This window comes from Pleurodeles waltl, chromosome 7 (assembly GCF_031143425.1).
Source record: "Pleurodeles waltl isolate 20211129_DDA chromosome 7, aPleWal1.hap1.20221129, whole genome shotgun sequence".
NCBI classification, from domain to species: domain Eukaryota; kingdom Metazoa; phylum Chordata; class Amphibia; order Caudata; family Salamandridae; genus Pleurodeles; species Pleurodeles waltl.
The window spans coordinates 1,436,480,955-1,436,499,918 of NC_090446.1; the positions used below are offsets into that span (position 1 = coordinate 1,436,480,955).

At 44.9% G+C, this 18,964-nt stretch overlaps 1 protein-coding gene across 2 annotated transcripts in view; it reads left to right on the forward strand.

Moving 5' to 3' along the window:
- The window catches only part of LOC138246453 (putative methyltransferase DDB_G0268948), a 162,733-nt gene that overhangs the window by 85,920 nt on the left and 57,849 nt on the right, over positions 1-18,964 (forward strand). For both annotated transcript variants that reach the window (XM_069201069.1, XM_069201070.1), the window contains exon 6: positions 2,683-2,786. In XM_069201069.1, coding sequence (XP_069057170.1) covers positions 2,683-2,786 — 104 coding nt within the window. The remainder of the gene's footprint in view (positions 1-2,682; positions 2,787-18,964) is intronic.

Below are 18,964 nucleotides of genomic sequence, written 5' to 3' on the forward strand. Positions count from 1 at the left end.
TTTTTTCAGTGAATCTGTACATGTGTCTGTGTGTGTGTTTGTGTGTGTATTTATTTATGTGGACGCAAAACACTACATCCCAAACCGCTGAATGGACTTATACCAAATTTGGCAGAAAGCTAGATCTTGGTCCAGAAAGATCTCTTTTTGTTTTCTGGTGTTCAGTAGCTTTGTAGTTATTAAAGAAATGATATCCAGGAATGCAAATCCTTTGCAGATCTGTAGGGGATCTGTGGGTCCCCATGGGTACTTGCAGATCTGGCCAAAAAGCAAGGCCCTGATTGTCTGGCTTCAACCTGAACGGAAAGCTGCAGCCGCCATTCTGTTTCTTGACAGGGCACCCAAGGAGAATACATAAACACACACTTAAGGGTTCAGGATGGAGGTACCCTGAACCCATAGGACACAGTGAGGTGTCTCTGAGGGACTGTTTTTTTTCTACTGGCTGATCCGCGGATCCATGGATCCCCTGCAGTACACAGTGCAATCCCCAGTGTAAATCTGCGATGGATCCATGGAACTGAAGCCACACAGAACAATAAAATCTCACCCACTCACACACGAATACCCTAGCCGCACATGGCTGCAGGCTGCGCTTAGTGGGGTTGTGTGCATGTGGGGGGTCAGCCGCAGAGCTTGGCTGCAGGCCAGACCCTGCAGCCAACTGCTGCAGCTCAGGGTCCTGTATTAACATAGGGTAATTATATATTATTTTCCTTTAAAAAAAAAAAAATCACTGAAAGAGCAAAGGTTACAGGAAGGTTATACTTGGGTTCTCATTTTACCCACATAAAACCCTAGAAATTCATCAGTTAAAAGGTATACTTATAGTTATAATTATCTTAGGAAACTATAATTTGTGCCATTAAGTAACTTTAGGCCACAAGTTTTAGTTTCTTAACATAAATATTACTATAACTGTTGAATTTCTATGATTTTGTTTGGGTAAGACGTGAATCTAGACTATAAAACCTCTGTAGCATTTGTTTTTTTCAGTGAATATATATATATGTATGTACAATATACATTACGAACAATTTTACAAAGAGCGGCCACGCCACCTATCAGTAACGGGCTTGGCATCAGCTACAGTCCCATTTAGTATAGAAAACACAAAATCACAAAGGTAACTAAGTTAGAACTCGAGGAAACATTGGGGCAGATTTAAAAGCTTCCTTGCGCCATAATATTGCCACATTAGCGTCCTTTTTTTTAAGCTAATTTGGCAATAGTATGTCAAAAATGCTGCACTAGATTTAAAAAGTGGCACAATGCATGCATTACTACACATCATGTCCACTTATCCATATGCTCCAGGGTTTAACGTCCTTTGTTGTTCATTTTCTGATTTTTTGGGAAACAGTGAGGTAAATAATTACATAAGAAACATTGTTCACTCTAAATTGGAAAGGTTGTTGTGTATCTAATCTTCAGCCGACCATACTCTACTGAGCCACTGGAGAAGTGTGTTGGTGATGGAGTTAGTGCAGCCTCTCCTGTTGAAATAGGTTTCATCCACCCTGCAGAATTAGAAGAGACTCACCAACTTAGGCACCTTGTGCCACAGTAAAATGGTGTCTGAGTTGTAGTCAGGGCAGTGTTTGTGTAGTAAAATGTTTCTTCTTGAACAAAAACAATTTTTTAGGCAATTTCATCTTTGTATGTGTGCTGCAGAATGCAACATATAAGTAACTCATATGTCCCTATACATATTTAACTCATATTTCCCTAAACTAACACTAATACTATACTCATATTTCCCTAAACAAACACTAATACTATACTCATATTTCCCGAAACTAATCCACCACTGATCTGGAGTAGTGTGGTACTCACCAAAAGCGTTTTGATGACTCGTTAGGGGTAGTAAGCACTATATAAATACAATTGTAATAACATTAACACACAAGTAAAAAGTAAATGACAAGGGGAAATAAAGATGTTCCTCTTTATTACGCCAGCCTCAGGCAGGTTCAGCATTTTTATATACAAATCCATGTTTTTGTAGTATGGGTTTGCATCAAAATCTGAGTGGATGCACAGGAATGCTCATGAACTATCCAGGGATCACCTACCTGATGTAAAGTAACGTAAGGTGGTGCAATACACTTCTTTCATTGTTTTATGTTTTTATGAAGTTATGCACATAACCATAGTGTTGCTTTGTAAATACCACACATGATTTTATTGTTGGTTCTGCGCCAAAAAGGTGACCCAATGCAAATTCTTTGTAAATCTGTTCCTCATTGTTTTTTATCCAGAACTTCTTAGGAGCACTAGAGAACATAACATTTATTTGAGTACTTGAGAATTACCCATTGTGAAATAAACTCATTATTCATTCATTGAGTGGAGACTGAGAGTAAAAGATAATTTTTAGGCTTGAACTTGTAGACGTTTCAAGCAAGAAATATTGTGTTAAGGTTTTTCATGCCCTTACAACAGTTAGCTAAGAGTGAGATCACTGCTCCTAGGGTACATATAGTACTGTACCACTTGAGAAGTAGTGGACACTGGGGAAATATTGGCAAGGATGTTATCACTGAGACCCTACATTATCCTGTAATATGGATTGGGTAAAATTAAAAATCTTTAAATATGCTCCAAGATTTTTGTGTGCATGCTACTTTAGACACAGAATAGGCAGGTCCATGCATTCACTTACTGCTTGTATCTTTGTAGGCGTATGACTTTCTCTTACGCGAACATGGCGATAAAAAGTGTGAACTAATGAGATCTGAATACAAAGAGATATTTGATGCGGTGCCTTTTGCTGATAAAACAAGGTAAGTCAAAAATAAGCGTGCTGTTACTATGTGGGGAGGGTTGCAATGTTTTCAAGCAAGGCTCTAAATTAATATCGACCAAATTAAATAGGAAGTCCATCTACCAGAAATATAGCAGTGGTAATTATCTACGAGACACAGGTGTATTCATTGTCATTGTTTGCAGTGATCAAGATGATTGAAGAGTTTTAGTGTGGAAGAAAACAATATACTATGGGACTCATTTTCAAGAAATTGATGCATCATCATCAATGCATCAGATTTCTTGTGCCTGCCGCACATCCCCTAACAATGCCATGGATGCGCTGTGTTAATAATGCAGAGCTCCATGGCTCACATTTTCACAGATATATCATTAATTCTGACGCATCTGCTGGCGCTAAAGTGATGCATTGCTGAAGCTGCATTGTTAAACTGATGCAACTCCAGCAATGCAAGGAGAGTCCCATTGGAAAAAGCCTTGTCTCAAGTTTGCGCCTTGTCTGAGCAGGTGGTAACATTTTGACCCAGTGAAGTCTTAGAGTGATGCAGTGAAAAGTTGTAAATTTCACTACGTCATTTCTAAGTGGCTTTTTCTGTGAAAATGCCTACCCTGCATACATTATACAAGGCACAGTTATAATGTGACACAGGGCTTTACAAAATGATGTGTTGGGCCCAATGTGTCAGTTTGTAATTATGGAGCAGTGTAATGCACTGCTAGTGTGCCACTGTGTCAAATAAAAATGATGCAGCAGTGGTTATATGATAAAGAAAATGTATAAGCAACTAAAATCAGTAAACAGAATCGTGAGTTTAATATATGTATGTGAGCCCACACAAGCATATACATGTATATGAAATGGGCAAGATATGTATGTTATGCAAAGGGATATATAACGTGTATAGACTCATTGGAACAAAAAAAGGGTAATGAATTCTCTGAGGTATGCCAACCCATCAGAGGTAAAGGTTGTGTTAGTAGAATTGTGGGTCTGAAGTGTTTGTAGAAATTATGTGGATGGGTCCAAATAAGGAGTTATAGAAAGCAGCAGTATTATTAACACTATATTGGTTTCTTGTTAGTGTGATACAAGTCCTCTCTACTAAGACAGTATACACAGTCTCATTTGAACTTACCTGACTCATTTTTCAAGTCTCAATCAATCAATCAATAATGGATTTGTAAAGCGCGGCTACTCACCCGTGAGGGTCTCAAGGCAGTGGGGTGCTGAGAATCAGTCGAGGAGCTAGATCTTGAGGTCCTTCCTGAACTGTGACAGGGTGGGGGACTACCTGAGGTGGATGAGGAGGGTGTTTCAGGTCTTGGCGGTGATGTGGGAGAAGGATATTCATCCTGCTGTGGTTTTCCGGAAGCAGGCAACATTGGCGAGGGCCTGGTCGGCAGAGGGGAGTTGTCTGGCAGGATTGTAGAAGGAGAGTCTGTGGTTGAGGTAGGCTGGTCCCGCATCGTGTAGGGCCTTGTAGGAATGGGTCAGGAGCTTGAAGGGTATTCTCTTGTCGACAGACAGCAAGTGTAGGTCTCTCAGAAGGGCGGAGGTGTAGCTGTGTCATGGGGAGTTCTTGATGAGACATGCAGAGGCCTTCTGGATGCATTGTAGTCTTTTCTGGGTCTTGGTGGTGGTTCCGGTGTAGAGTGCATTGCCGTAGTCGAGGTGGCTGCTGCCGAGAGCCTGAGTGACTGTCCTTCTGACTGTGGTAGGGATCCACTTGCAGATTTTTCGAAGGATGCACACGGTGTGGAAGCAGCCTGATGAGATGGCGCTCACCTGTCCTGTCCATTTAGAGCGATGAGTCTAAGATGATGCCGAGGTTGCGGGCTTGGTCGGTGGGGGTGGGGTCGTTTTCGAGGGCGGTGAGCCACCAGGAATCGCTCTAGGCAGAGGGTGTGGAGCCGAGGATGTGGACTTCTATTTTGTCCGAGTTCAGTTTGAGGCAACTGGCTTTCATCCAGGCGGAGAATGCTTTCATTCCTTTGTGGAAATTGTTCTTGGCAGTGGTCGGATTGTTGGTGAGGGTGTTGTCCACATAGGAGACGATGTTGAGTGCATGGCTTCTGACAATGGTGTCCAGTAGAGGTTGAAGAGGGTGGGACTCAGCGAGGATCCTTGTGGGACGCCGCAGCTGATCTTGGTGGCTTCCGAGAGAAAGGGGGGAGTCGTACCTTCTGTGTTCTCCCAGTGAGGAACGAGGAGAACCATTGCAGTGCTGAATCTTGGATACCATTGTCGTGGAGACAGGTGCTTAGCATATCATGTGAGACTGTGTCGAAGGTGGCAGAAAGGTCCAGGAGGATGAGTGTGAAGGTCTCGCCTCAGTCGAGGAGGGTGCAGATGTCATCTATGGCTGCGATGAGGGCGGTCTTGGTGCTATGGTTGCTTCTGAATCCTGACTGCGAGGGGTCCAGGATGTTGTTGGCTTCCAGGAAAGTGTTGAGTTGTTTGTTGACTGCCTTCTCAATGAATATGGCCGGAAAGGTGAGCAGAGAGATGGGGCGATAGTTCTTGAGGTCTGTTGAGTCGGCGGTGGGTTTCTTCAGTAAAGGGTTGATCTTGGTGTGTTTCCAACCCTGTGGGAAGGTGGCAGTTTCGAAGGAGTGGTTGATGGTATGCTGGAGTTTGGGTGCAATGATGTTGCTGGCTTTTTTGAAGATGTGGTGAGGGCAGAGGTCAAAGGGTGCTCCTGAGTGGACGGTTGCCATGATGCTGCGGTTCTCATTGTCGGTGATGTTGTTCCAGCAGAGGAGGGGGGGGGCATGATGACGCTTCGGTCAAAAGGCTGGTGGTGAGAGTAGTGGGGGGACCCTGGGTGGTGAAGCTGTCATAAATGTCTGCGATCTTGCGATGGAAGTAGTTGGCTAGGTTTTTGCAGAGTTCTTGCGACTGGGATGTTGGTGGAGTTGGAGTTGGGGTTGGTGAACTCTTTGATGATGGTGAAAAGATCCTTGCTATTGTGGGCTTTTTTATTGATGCGTTGTTGCAGGGCAAGTTTTTTGGTGGTCCTAATGAGCTGGTGGTAATGTTTTTTTGAAGGTTTTGTGATTTGCAGGGGTCTTGTCGGTGTGCCATTTCCTCTCTAGGCGTCTGCAGGCCTGCTTCGATTCTTTGAGTGTGGGGGTGAACCAGTTTGCTTTCTTGGCTGTGCCTCCTTAGTAGGGTGTCTTGAGGGGGGCGAGGGTGTTGGCGCAGGTGGTGATCCATTTGTTGGGGTTGTGTGCAGCAGTGTTGACGTCATCGATGGGTTGTGGGGGTGTTGCGTTGAGGCTGGCAGTGAGTTGGGCTTCAGTGACCTTGTTCCAATTTCAGCGGAGAAGCTGGGGAGTGTGGTAGTGACCGATGGGTTTGTTGAAGGTGAAGTGAATGCAGCAGTGGTCAGTCCATTGGAGTTTGGTGGTGTGGATGATGGAGACGTGGTTGCTGGCAGAGAAGATGGGGTACAGTGTGGGACCGGCCGAGTGAGTGGGTGCGGTGACGAGTTGCTTGAGTCCGAGGTTGGTGGTGGAGTTGTTGTCATTGTCATCATGAATGGGTCTAAAATTCTGTCAAGATGAAGGAAGACTGATGTAAGTGTAGGGTGGACAAAGCCATTAGATGACTTTAAACATGCAAACAATGGGCCTCATTTACAAGGCCTTTGCACCACCGTTGCAACATTTTTTTTGATGCAGCAGTGGTGATAGGTAGTGCTTTTCACTGCTCCAGATTTACAAGCTGACGCATTGGCCCCAAAGCATCAATTTGTAAAGCCTTATGTAACATTATACCTGCGCCAGATATAATGTATGGAAGGTAGGTGTTCCCAGCCAAAAAGCCACGCAGAACTGACAGAGTGAAATTTACAACATTTCACTGCGTCATTCTGCAACTTCACTGCATCAAAACTTTAATGCCTGCTCAGAGCAGGAGTTAAATGACTCAGGGATTTGTCTATGGGAACCTTCCTCGCATTGCTGGAGTAGTGATTTGTTTTACGCTAGTCCAGCAATGCGTCAGTTGATTGTACGACGAAACAACAACTTTAAAAACAACTACTGCCTTAACAACGAGGTCGGAACACCGACCTCATTGCTACTACTAATGATTTTACCACGAATGCCTTAACAACGATATTTTGTTGTAAAGGCATTCCTGATAACAGCATTAGTAATAGGCACCATTCACCCTACATCCCTCACCCCACCCCCCCAACCCCACCCCAAAACCTAAAACCCCCTAACCCCCACTCCCTCCCAAAACCAAAAACGCCCCACCCCCCAGCCCCACCCCAAAACCTAAAACCCCCTGACCCCCCACCCCCCTCCCCAAAACCAAAAACACCCCACCCCCCCAACCCCACCCCAAAACCTAAAACCCCCTAACCCACGCACCCCCTCCCCAAAACCAAAAACGCCCCACCCCCCCAACCCCACCCCAAAACCTAAAACCCCCTGACCCCCACCCCCTCCCCAAAACCAAAAACGCCCCACCCCGCAAACCACACCCCAAAACCTAAAACCCCCTAACCCCTCACCCCCTCCCCAAAACCAAAAACGCCCCACCCCCCAACCCTACCCCAAAACCTAAAACCCCCTATCCACCCACCCCCTCCCCAAAACCAAAAACGCCCCACCCTCCCAACCCCACCCCAAAACCTAAAACCCCCCCACCCCCTCCCCAAAACCAAAAACACCACAACCCCACCCCAAAACCTAAAACTCCCTAACCCCCACCCCCTCCCCAAAACCAAAAACGCCCCACCCCACCCCAAAACCTAAAACCCCGACGCCCCACCCCCTCCCCAAAACCAAAAACACCCCACCCCCTAACCCCACCCCAAAACCTAAAACACCCTGACCCCCCACCCCCGCCCCAAAACCAAAAACACCCCACCCCACCCCAAAACCTAAAACCCCCTGACCCCCCACCCCCTCCCCAAAACCTAAAACCCCCACCCCACACCCCCTCCCCGAAACCTAAACCCACCACTTAACTTCGCCAACTCCCTTCTTGTACCTTAACCACGCATGTTCGTTGTTCAGAACATACATAGTTAAGACACAAAAAAACGGAGTCGTGGTTGAAAAAAGTGTTGTGCTTTCGTTAACCACGACTTTCGTAAAAAAAAAGTCGTAAAAAAGGATGTTTCCCCGTCAGTTTAGTGCCACAGATGCATCAGAATTTCTGACGCAATTGTAAAAATGTGCGCCCTGGAGGACTGTGTTATAAATACAGTGCATCCATAACGTCGTAAGGGAATCGTTGGGCAGTGCAAGACATTTGACACATCGAGGCCTATGCATCATATTCTTGTAACTGAGGCCCAATTTACCGTATTTACAGAAGTCAGGAGATTTAAATCTGCTGTGAGAGAGAGGAAACTTGATTCAAACAAGGTGTCATCTATGAACTGTTTTAGAGATGCTAGGGAATACATAATGTAGAAGTAATGTCCGACTTCAAGCACTCTGGTCTATAGGATCGGATGGACCTCTCAAGTAAAACTGGAGACAGGTGCGGTGTTAGCCCAGGTGAAATTTCATTTCCTCTGACATAATTTTCAGTATCTAGCTTTATGATTATTATCATAAGATATCTAGAAATATCGCATTATGCCACATTGTGTAATTGAGATTAATAAATTCTATTAGGGGAGCACAGAAGCAACACAAATGTACTGAACCTTAGCATTTGTTTCCTGCATGATTTTGTGTTACGTTTTTAGCATGAATGTGTTCCCCACATTCAGAATTGATGTGAGGAAGCATTTTCAGTTAAAAAACTGGGAGAGATCTGTGTGCCAGATCAGCATTTCACGTAATAATGCATCATCTTGCAAAATATGTTTGTGCTTTTTGCGTAATTTCTGCAGAGCTAAATTCTGAGTCTTCATTGTGGATTTGATACTCTACTTCTAGACTGAGAGCTCATGATGTAATCACAGTGGGGACGCATGACAGGGAATGCCTTTTCCTTGCTAGTAATCAAAAAACAAATTTCATGTTTTTGTTGTGGAGTCGAATCTGTTCTTCTGGAAAAAAAATGATTGGTTAGTCGTAATGTAATGCATGTCAGATCAGCATGATGAGGCATGCAGTTTTCATGCTAGTAATGTCTTCAGGATCATGCCCTGCCAAACACCACGCATGAGGGGTTAGGCTAACGCATTTTAGTGCTGGTGCCTGCATAACTGTACTCTGGGCTAGCTTTAGCGCTGGTGGTGCCCTGTGTGACAGTCTTTTTTGGCATCCCTCCCACCCCATGACCACCTCCTTGGATTCCCACACTCCCACCCTGCAAATGTGCCCCTCATCTCTCCATAGCCCCCCTTTCACATACATTCATTTTAAAGCGCTTGTAAAGGCTGGCTTTACTAATCCACACAGCTATCCCCATAAAATATAGTTCTGTTCTTTGCAGCAGGCACTTTAACCCTCTGCACTACTTTATGGCGAGTCAAAACTGCACTGGACAAAACTCCAATCTCTCTCTCTCGTAGGACATTAATCACAAAATTGCTCCCTAAAGGCTGGACGCACAAGAAACTTTACAGCAGGTGCTTTGAAATTGCAAGTTTCGTAAGTTATTGCTAAACACTGTGCCCCCCTGAGGCCACCGCTCGCAATCCAGGCCAGCGCCTGGTGTGGCCGCACCTCTCGCACCGCCCTAAAGCCGGCCCTGACTACTAAAATGCAACATTCACACATTTATAGAGCCCTGGGACGGCCATGAGGCGTGATGAACAAGCCTGCAGTCCAATGTGGTACATTTATGCATGCAGCCCGCACTCCCACTAGCGTAACTGCTGCCCAGAGCAGAGACTGCTGTGGCCTATCAGCACTTGGTGATAAAAGACAATTACATTTGGAGTATTCTGGCAATGCCCACACACAAACTTTCATCCCTGGTTGGAAAGAGAAGAATATTTACATTCATAGATGTCGCTTCAATTCTCAGAAAAAAAAACATGCACACACATGTATTCCTTGTGTCCCAGAGGAAATAATACATGGGAAGGTTGTGTATGTTCTCAAAGCTGCAAAACTGCAGCTTTTTACTTTTTTCCTTAAATCCACTTCAGTGTATTCTACTGCCCTGAAACATTAATTTTCGCTAGGGATTGATCTGAAGAAATGATAATATCCTTAAACCATTGAGAGAAAACTTTGTAAACCTTTGATGATGCAACGCTTCAAGAGGCAACATGTGCTGCCCAAACATAACTGTGGACATATACTTTGGAAATGAGCGGAGTTTGCTGCCCTCCAGTCATATCTTTGCATTCATGATGCAGCACTGACAGACAGGTGTTCCCTATTTATCACACATATCTATTTCCTAGGATGCTTTTATGCGCAAACAGTGTAATTTACCCAGTAAGATCAAGCATATCATTTGCACAGTAACAGTGCCAGGGGTCGTCAGGCAAGCAAGTGAACTGAGCATCACTCACCCCCTGGGTGCAGTAGGCACCTTATTCCCCTGGGCCCAGTGCTTTGCACCTAATACTCCATTCTTAGCCCCATCCCTGAGCAGGGCCCCCTAAATAGAAAAATAAAGTTTTCTTGCCCTCATACTTGTGAAGCTGACAATTTTTTGGCAACTTTTGTGTGCCATTTCAAAGATTTCAGTGTATCTTTATGTGACATGTCAATGGAAAATGTGTGACACCCTGAGTAGCAGCGTTTACCTATAGAACAGAGCAGTAACTTAGGAAATTACTTGTCTGTGAAATGTAATAAACTAAAATGGGCTTAAACATTTTCACAGTGCCCTAAGTGTTTATGCAATGCCACTGCCTTGCTTCCTTAAATGCGAAATGATGTTGGTTATTTTTTTTTTAAAAGAAAGCTAGATTTGGGCCACTTGACAAATATGTTTAGGAGTTAGCACTTCCGCAGTTCCCATACTCACTTAGCACACATGCAAATGTAGTCACTGATGGGCAGTGATATTTGTGTTACATTGTAAATTATTGTATAAGCTTTTATTTAGTTTAATTTTATTATATTTTATTTTTATTTATTTTGTTTGTCAGATGAAATTTAAAATGGTAAATAAATATTGTATTTAATGGAATTATTTTTGAGGTAAACATTAGGTGCTGCAATAAAATCTTGATTACTCCACTCAAATGTATTTTCTCATCGTGGCATGTGAGATCCATAGACTACTTGGACATGCACTCCAGGGCTAAATGTGGACAAGCCAGCAAACTGCCTGAATGACTGTTAAGAGGCCATATAATGTGTCACACGTTGAGCTAGGGCTGGTGTTTTTGCACATAGAAGTATTACATTATGGAACTTGTAGTTCAGGTTGTTTACATTGTTTAGAATGTGAAATTTTGGGAAGAGTTCCTAAAAAGCAAATTGAATTATTTGTGAGAAAAACAATTAAGAAGGTTTATTTTGGATGCACAAGACTGGTGACTGTAAATGTTTAACGATAAAGCAGACATTTTACACAGTTGACACCCACGGTGCCTCCGGTCGTAACCTTTTATGCCCCCTGGTCTTCCTTCTTGCCATTGTAGCCCAAGCACATGTCAAGTAGAGCAGCACTGTACGCCTGAGCTGCGCAGTTGGTTATAAGTGGCTTCAGTGGCTGATGACAATGCCCTCTGCCCTATGTCTTTCTCCCACCTGATTGTAAAGAGCCCTCCCCTGGCTAGCCCACTAAGTCTAAAAATCCATCACTGGGAACTCCTGCCACTCAGTCTTTCTTGCTTCAAATGCTAGTTAGTAGAGCCACACATCACTAACATTGTTATTTTAACACTGTGCAAGGCACAGGGCCTGCCCATCCCAGTGTCCTAGGCAACAGTGCATGTTAATAGGGCATGAGAGCTTCATGACACTGCACTTTTACAAAATACTTTGCTTGCGTTTAATATCCTCTGCTAATTTTAACACCACAGCCCTACCAGTTTCTATACATTTTTCATACAATATTCAATCCATGCATCAAAAAAGACAAAAACACAACATAATTAAAAATCACACTCCAATTTCGAATAATGGACAATAACATAATTAACAAAATGATAAAAAAATGACAAAAACATTTCTAGTAAAAAATAGCACCAAATAACTCCAAGCTCCAATTTTTATCAACAATCACAGTAGGCTGAGACCTGTGGGCAATTTGGAACCAACAACAATAATGCCCAAGTTTGGCTTGGAAAGAGGTTTTAGCTCTTAGCTTAGTGATTTAGGGGGTCATTCTGAGTCTGGCGGGCGGCGGAGGCTGCCCGCCAGACTTCCCCCCTCCAAAATACCGCTCCGCGGTTGAAAGACCGCTGAGGGTATTTTGGCTTTTGCACTGGGCTGGCGGGCGACCGCCAAAAGGCCGCCCGCCAGCCCAGTGCAAAAGACCCTTCCCACGAGGACGCCGGCTCAGAATTGAGCCGGCGGAGTGGGAAGGTGCGACGGGTGCAGTGGCACCCGTCGCGTATTTCAGTGTCTGCAATGCAGACACTGAAATACAAAGTGGGGCCCTCTTACGGGGGCCCCTGCAGTGCCCATGCCATTGGTATGCCCATGCCCCCAGGGGCCCCACGACAACCCATACCGCCATCCTGTTCCTGGCGGGAGAACCGCCAGGAACAGGATGGCGGTATGGGCTGTCAGAATCCCCCATGGCAGCGCAGCAAGCTGCGCCACCATGGGGGATTCCCAGGGCAGCGGAAAACCGGCGGGAGACTGCCGGTTTTCCGCATCTGACCGCGGCCAAACTGCAGCGGTCAGAATGCCCTGCGGGGCACCGCCAGCCTGTTGGCGGTGCTCCCGCCGACCCTGGCCCCGGCGGTCCGTGACAGCCGGGGTCAGAATCACCCCCTTAGTCTTTTTTGTACATTGAGGCAAGATAGGCTGTATCTGAGGAGGTCCTCAAAAGGATAGACATTGAATGCGGTGTCATGAAGCTGTTGGTCTTAGTGGAAAATGATCTATGTTGTAGTAAGAATCTAAATTTCAAGCCTGAGAATTACTTTCCCCGTCAGATACTTCTGGCACCCTCGTCCTGTCAAGATTTCTACTTTCTAACTTAATTTCTTTATTGGAACTTTGATACTCCCATAGGGCAAAGCAGTGGGCTGGGTTCGACTGGGGCTCACAAGGCCAGATACTTTTGCAGAGGTCCAGTTGAAATGGTTTGGCTGTTGCAGAAAAGGTCTTATTGAGGGAAACCAGTTTCTTCAGTCCACTAAGGTTGCAACTTGAGCAGATCAGGTTTGGTAGGTTGTACTGGTCATCTAGAGATTTTGAAGTCAAATTTTTTTTGTTAAGTCTCAGGTTCTCAGAGATGTTAACTTAAGCACAACCAATTGTCCTAGAACCTCAGGAGCGGCACTTGGGTGGGCCAAGTTTCACTCTGCAAGAAGCCAAAGAACAAGGTCAAGGCCAGTTGGAATCGGTCAGCTGGGAGTTGCAAGAAAAGTCCTTGTGTAGCCTTTTGTGTCTTTGTAGCATAACAAGAGGTCAACTAACTGAACCTTGGAGTCCACGTCTTTGTGTTGGGTGGAAGAAGGAACAGGTCCCATCCTTCAGGGCCCTTTCAGGTCAGAGATAGCAAGTCAAGTCCTCTTCTCTTTTTACTCAGGTCTAGCAGTATTCTGAAGCAGGTATTTTAAGGGGCCAGTTTTATGCCAGCCACTAGCTTGTGGTGATGGTGTCTCCTAACCCCTCCCAAAAAAAATTGTGTACATTTTTCCAGGGGTAACCATACCTACTTTTGCGCAGGTTCCTGTGCACCCTATAGCAAATGATCCCACTGTGCCCTCTACATCTACACTACATACAAGATGGTCACACTCATCCCTTCATATGTAGAACCTGTGTGCTCATCCAGAGATGTGGCCAGGGTAACGAGCAGCGCCTTCTCTGGGGGCACTGCAAACCAGTTCTAGGGACAGCTCTCACCCTACTGGGTTTGGTGCCTGCTTGACTGGAATATATATGTGGTAAGTGGGTAGTTATAGTAAGGACCACGTTTCCATAGGAGAATAATTTTTTGGTTTGCTTGTAACTTTATAGCAAAACTTTCTGAAAAAGTCCCATCCACCTCGTCTCCTTTCTGGAAATTGTCAGGGTGATCCATCAAGAAGGGGTTGAGAAAGGGAACTCCTTTTCCCTATTCATTTTTCCAAAGTTAATCAGACACAGCTACAGCCAAAACAGCTGATTGGAATTACATTTTAGGTTCATAAAGCATGCTTTTTGTGATCTGGTGTAATTGCATTCAATGGTGTTTGATAAATTGAGGATAAAAAAATGAGATATTTCATGTTGTTCAGGATCCGCGGAGTTAACAGATCATGAGAAAAGATCTGATTAGCTGCCAACACATCAGCAAAGATGTGGTCTCTGCCAGTTTAGGACTTGGGGACTGAGTCAACTGTCCTAGAAATAAATCTAAATAAGATATAAGGGAATGTTAGGGATACCATGCTCCCCTAGGCTTGTTGAGTGGGTCTCAGAGGGACCCTCGCTGGGGTAAACAATAACAGTATTTTTTTATGAGTCCGCAGATCCACACAGAGTAAAAAGAAATAATGGTCTCCTGAATTCTATAACCCTTCCCTAGGTTGAGCTGTGGTGCGAGAGCGGTACCCACTTCCCCGAGCCTTTGTGAGACTGCAGAGACCTCATCCCCTGACCTGTAACATTATAATTAGGGGAGGGGTGTGCTGCCCCTCTCGAAACCTTCAGCAGGCCCTGGGGAACCCACTGATCAATAATCAGTGGAAGGGGGCACGCAGCCCTCTCCACCAACCTTGAACAGGTCTTTGGTACCCCATCCATTGGGGCTCATAATTCACAAAAGGTTAGGGGGGTTGTGTGGCTCCCTACCCCTGATGATGGGCCCCAGAGAACCCATTCTCCCAGGGCCAGATATGGTTGCAATGTCTGGTGCATCACATCTCCTTGGGCACTGCTTTTCTTCAGGCTGGGAGAGTACGGGCACAACCTGACTCCACTTTCTGGGGCAGGAAACAGAAGATTGCTTCAGCCTGGTGGGAGCACCAAAAATGCTGCTCTCATCTGGGTGGGAGCAAACATAGTGAGCAGGCTCCTGACAGTATTCTGTATAATGCTGACCAGGGCACTAGCTGGGGCAGCAGGGGACGTGGGACTCCCCCTGCAGCCTTCAATGAACCTAGGCACCCGATTCCCCACTAAAAATTTAAAGCTACCCGGCTTTAGCCAGGGGAGGCAGCAGGGCTTGTTGAGACTCTGGGGCTCCACCGCTATCTCAAAACAAAAATTAAAGATGTGGGGGTTCTGGGTTGGCACCTGGGCATCCACAGATTTATTTTAAAAAAGAATAAAAGAACAATAAAGTACAAACAGAAGAAACTAATTTATTATCAACTGCTCCATTAACGAATGCTCCAGTATGCCCTGGAACATTTATAAATTATTCTTGCTGGTGGCTTCCTTAGAATAGTTAAGGACCCCACCAAACGTTTGTTTAATTTTGTAGGGACTGCATGGAGTACAGAAGTTGCCAAACATTAAATAAACAGTAGGCCTTTTGGGTCATTGAATTGATGACCTCAGGAGAGCTTCCCATATAATTATTAAAGCACTAATTACCTCACATATTACATTACTAAAGACACATTTCTTAACAACATTGATTACATCACTACAACATCGGAAATTACAACACTGTGTATAGTAGTGGTTCCCTCCAGTGTCTTGTCTAATACTCCTGCTAGCCAATGGACCCTTCATTGCCTCGCACCATTCCTTTGCCAGAATATTGCATAGTCTAAAGTACCAAAGCATCAATTGTGCCTTGCCTTTTTTTATTCCAATAGGCTGCTAAGGTAATATTAGCTCTGCAAAGACACTTCCATTATTAGACATTCTAATTGTGTTTGATACTTTAATTTGGGAATGTGCAAGGCGAATAGAGCAAAAGTTGGGGTAGACACTGTGGGGTACCGTGGTGTTGTTTTCATTTTGGCCAAAAATTCACTCCAGTAGAGCTTTATCTGAGGGCGATTTTACCAAATGTGTTTGAAATCTTTAAGTACCCCAAATCCCCTCAAGCATAATGTGCTTGTGCATGGCTAAAATGTGTCAAGCATGGAGGATAAAAGTAACAACGTATAACCTTATAATGTGTGCTCCTGCCTGCTATGCTATGCTTTAATTATCTTGCCATAGGTGGTATCATTAATTCTTTCTTACTTCAAATCAAAACAAGTTATTCCAGTGTGACTTCTAATGGCAATGCGTCTAGTAGGATATCATACATGGAGGTTTTAAAACATTTAGGGGGTCATTACACCCCCAGCGATAAAATCCACCTACTGCCATGGCGACGGCTGCCAAAAGACCATTGCTGTGGCTACCAGCCGTCCGCCCTATTAAGCCGGCAGATTGCGGTGAGGTGGCGCTGCTGCAAGCAGCAGTGCCATGCCAGTAGACCGCAGCAGACCGTATAATGACCCATGATATGGCCTGCCAGTGTTCTGCTGGCGGACCCTGCTGTTGGCAGCGACGCCCCATCCTGTCTCCTGCCGGAGGACCCCCTGACATCAGGTAAGTCGGGTGCTCTGATAGGGGATGGGGTGTGGAGTGTTCTGTGTCTGCGGGTGAATGATGCGTTTTGTATGTGTGTGCATGTATGGATGTCTGAGTGTGTGTATGTTGTGTGAATGCTTGTGTGTTTGTATGTATGTCAGTGTGTATGGATGTGTGTGTGAATGGATGTATGCATGCATGGATATATGTGGGTATGAGTGTGTGTATGCATGTGTTTGTGTGTGCATGAAGGTGAGTGTATGTAGTGGGAGTGGTCTGGGGAGAAGGGTGGGTGGGAGGGAAACCAGGGGAGGGGGGCAGGGAAGACCCCTATCAGTGACATGGAAGGGATTCCCTGTCACTGATAATGCCTACCGCCATGGTTTTCGTGGTGGTACGGTTGCCACGAAAACCATAGCGGTAGGTGGGGTAATAATCCAGCAGGCGGGCAAGTGGCGGCCGCTGGATTGGAGACTGGCGGTCGGTGAGGTTCATTGGCGGTGTTTCCAGCCTGTTAGCAGTACTTTCCTCCATATTATGACCCCCTTAGTGTCACCAGGATTCATTCCATATTGTGTGATTGGAAGAATTTCTCTGGTTGCATCTTTCTTGATTTGTAGTGCTTGACCTAGTGTCCTATTTGCATATCGTTCAGGTTCCTCAAGGGGGGACCATTGTCTACAGGCCTGAACTGGGAGAAATCGTTGTTCATGAAACATATCTGAAATAGTAAAGCAGTAATCTAATAGTAGCCTAATTTCAATTTATCAAACCGTGCTGGCCCTAGTCCTTGTAAGAAGGCTATGTTATAGTAAATGTGTTATGTGAGGAAGGAAGGGTTGTCAAATTAACGTTTCTACTGCATCCCAAACTTTTAGTGTTGTTTTGTGGATATGTCTTATAGAAGTTTTACATGGTCTGCCTGCTTTTGGTTTCCATATTGAATCCCAAATGGTGCAGCCTGTCACTGTTCAGTCCATAAGTAACCATTGTTTGTCCTTTTCTCTGAGTAATCAGTTGGAGATAATTTAACATTGTGAGATACTGCAGAAGGTTGCAAAGCCTTTTTTTTGCATTTCATGACTCTCTTCAGATAAATGTACCTATTTAGATACTCATTGTAATGGACAAAGGGTGCTTAAAGATGCTCAGTTGTTGTAGAACAGTGTTGTTGGAGTATTACCAATGGAAAATGTCATCTGAGCTTGAGAGTCAGTGTCCACCATCTCCTCTACTAGACTGTCAGACCTTTACCTCTTTCAGGACAAAATCCAAAAAGGTGACACTACATATAGTTGTTTTGTTTTCTTTACCAAATCAGCAAAACACCTTATTGGCATGCAATATCATCAGTTGGTCCTTGGTTTTCAGTTTCAGCATGGTCCATAAAGAGGGCATGTAGGTTTGACACCCACTCTGTTCAACAGGTTTAAAAACCCTAACATGCACAGTAATGTCGGCTAAAAGGTAGCAGTTGGCTGAAGGAGTCACATAGGTTCAGCAGCTATGGCTAATCTGCTTCTCTGTTGCACCTCCCTGTTTGAAGGCGTGTGCTGGTGGTCCAGTGGGAGGGACCTACATTACAATACTGCAGGTTGGACCTTTGGTGAGGACCCCAACCTCTAAAAGATAAACCTTGACATGTTCCTAGGATAAGCCTATGGACACTGTTGGACTAGTGCTGGAGCTTGGTGATGCTGAGCAATGGTGTTAGTGGGAACTGTGGCAGTCTTGTTTGCAGTCTTTTTAGCTCAAGCCAGGCCAGCTACTCGCCCTGCCTGTATAGTATATCTTTGTATGATATATTGCCTGCTGCTGACTATCTGTGTGGCATGACTAAGTTCTAATTTTAGAATGAGAGGGTGAATCACTCACTGGGCTGCACAAAAAATAGATTCTTTAGATATGTGCCCTCTGTGTGCGACTTCATATTGTGCCCATCAGAAAGCTGAGGTGAATTACTGCTTATCAATAAACAATATACAAAGCACTCGCCAAAAGCTGCACTGGCACTTTTGCTGTGGTAGGGGTAGGTAAATCCCCTACCAACAGTAGAATTTGATAGTGGTAGGGAACAAGACCGATGAACAATATTTTTACATGGGTGCACGAGAAGCAAGTGAGTCCAACCGTTCTGAGTGAGGCTGATGGGAGCTCACTCTACCTGTAGGAAAGTACCATCTTGCCTGGCATGTTACCCACATTTTCACTGTATGTACGGTTGTTTTTGCCCATGTGTCACTGGGATCCAGCTAGGCAGGACCCCAGTGCTCATAATGTATGCCCTGTATGTGTTCCCTCTGTGGTGCCTAACTGTATCACTGAGGCTCTGCTAACCAGAACCTCAGTGTTTATGCTCTCTCTGCATTCTAAAATTGTCACTGCAGGCTAGTGACTAATTTTAACAATTCTCATTGGCACACTGGAACACCCATATAATTCCCTTGTATATGGTACCTAGGTACCCAGGGTATTGGGGTTCCAGGAGATCCCTATAGGCTGCAGCATTTCTTTTGCCACCCATAGGGAGCTCAGACAATTCTTACACAGGACTGCCACTGCAGCCTGAGTGAAATAACGTCTATGTTATTTCACAGCCATTTTTCACTGCACAGAAGTAACTTATAAGTCACCTATATGTCTAACCCTCACTTGGTGAAGGTTA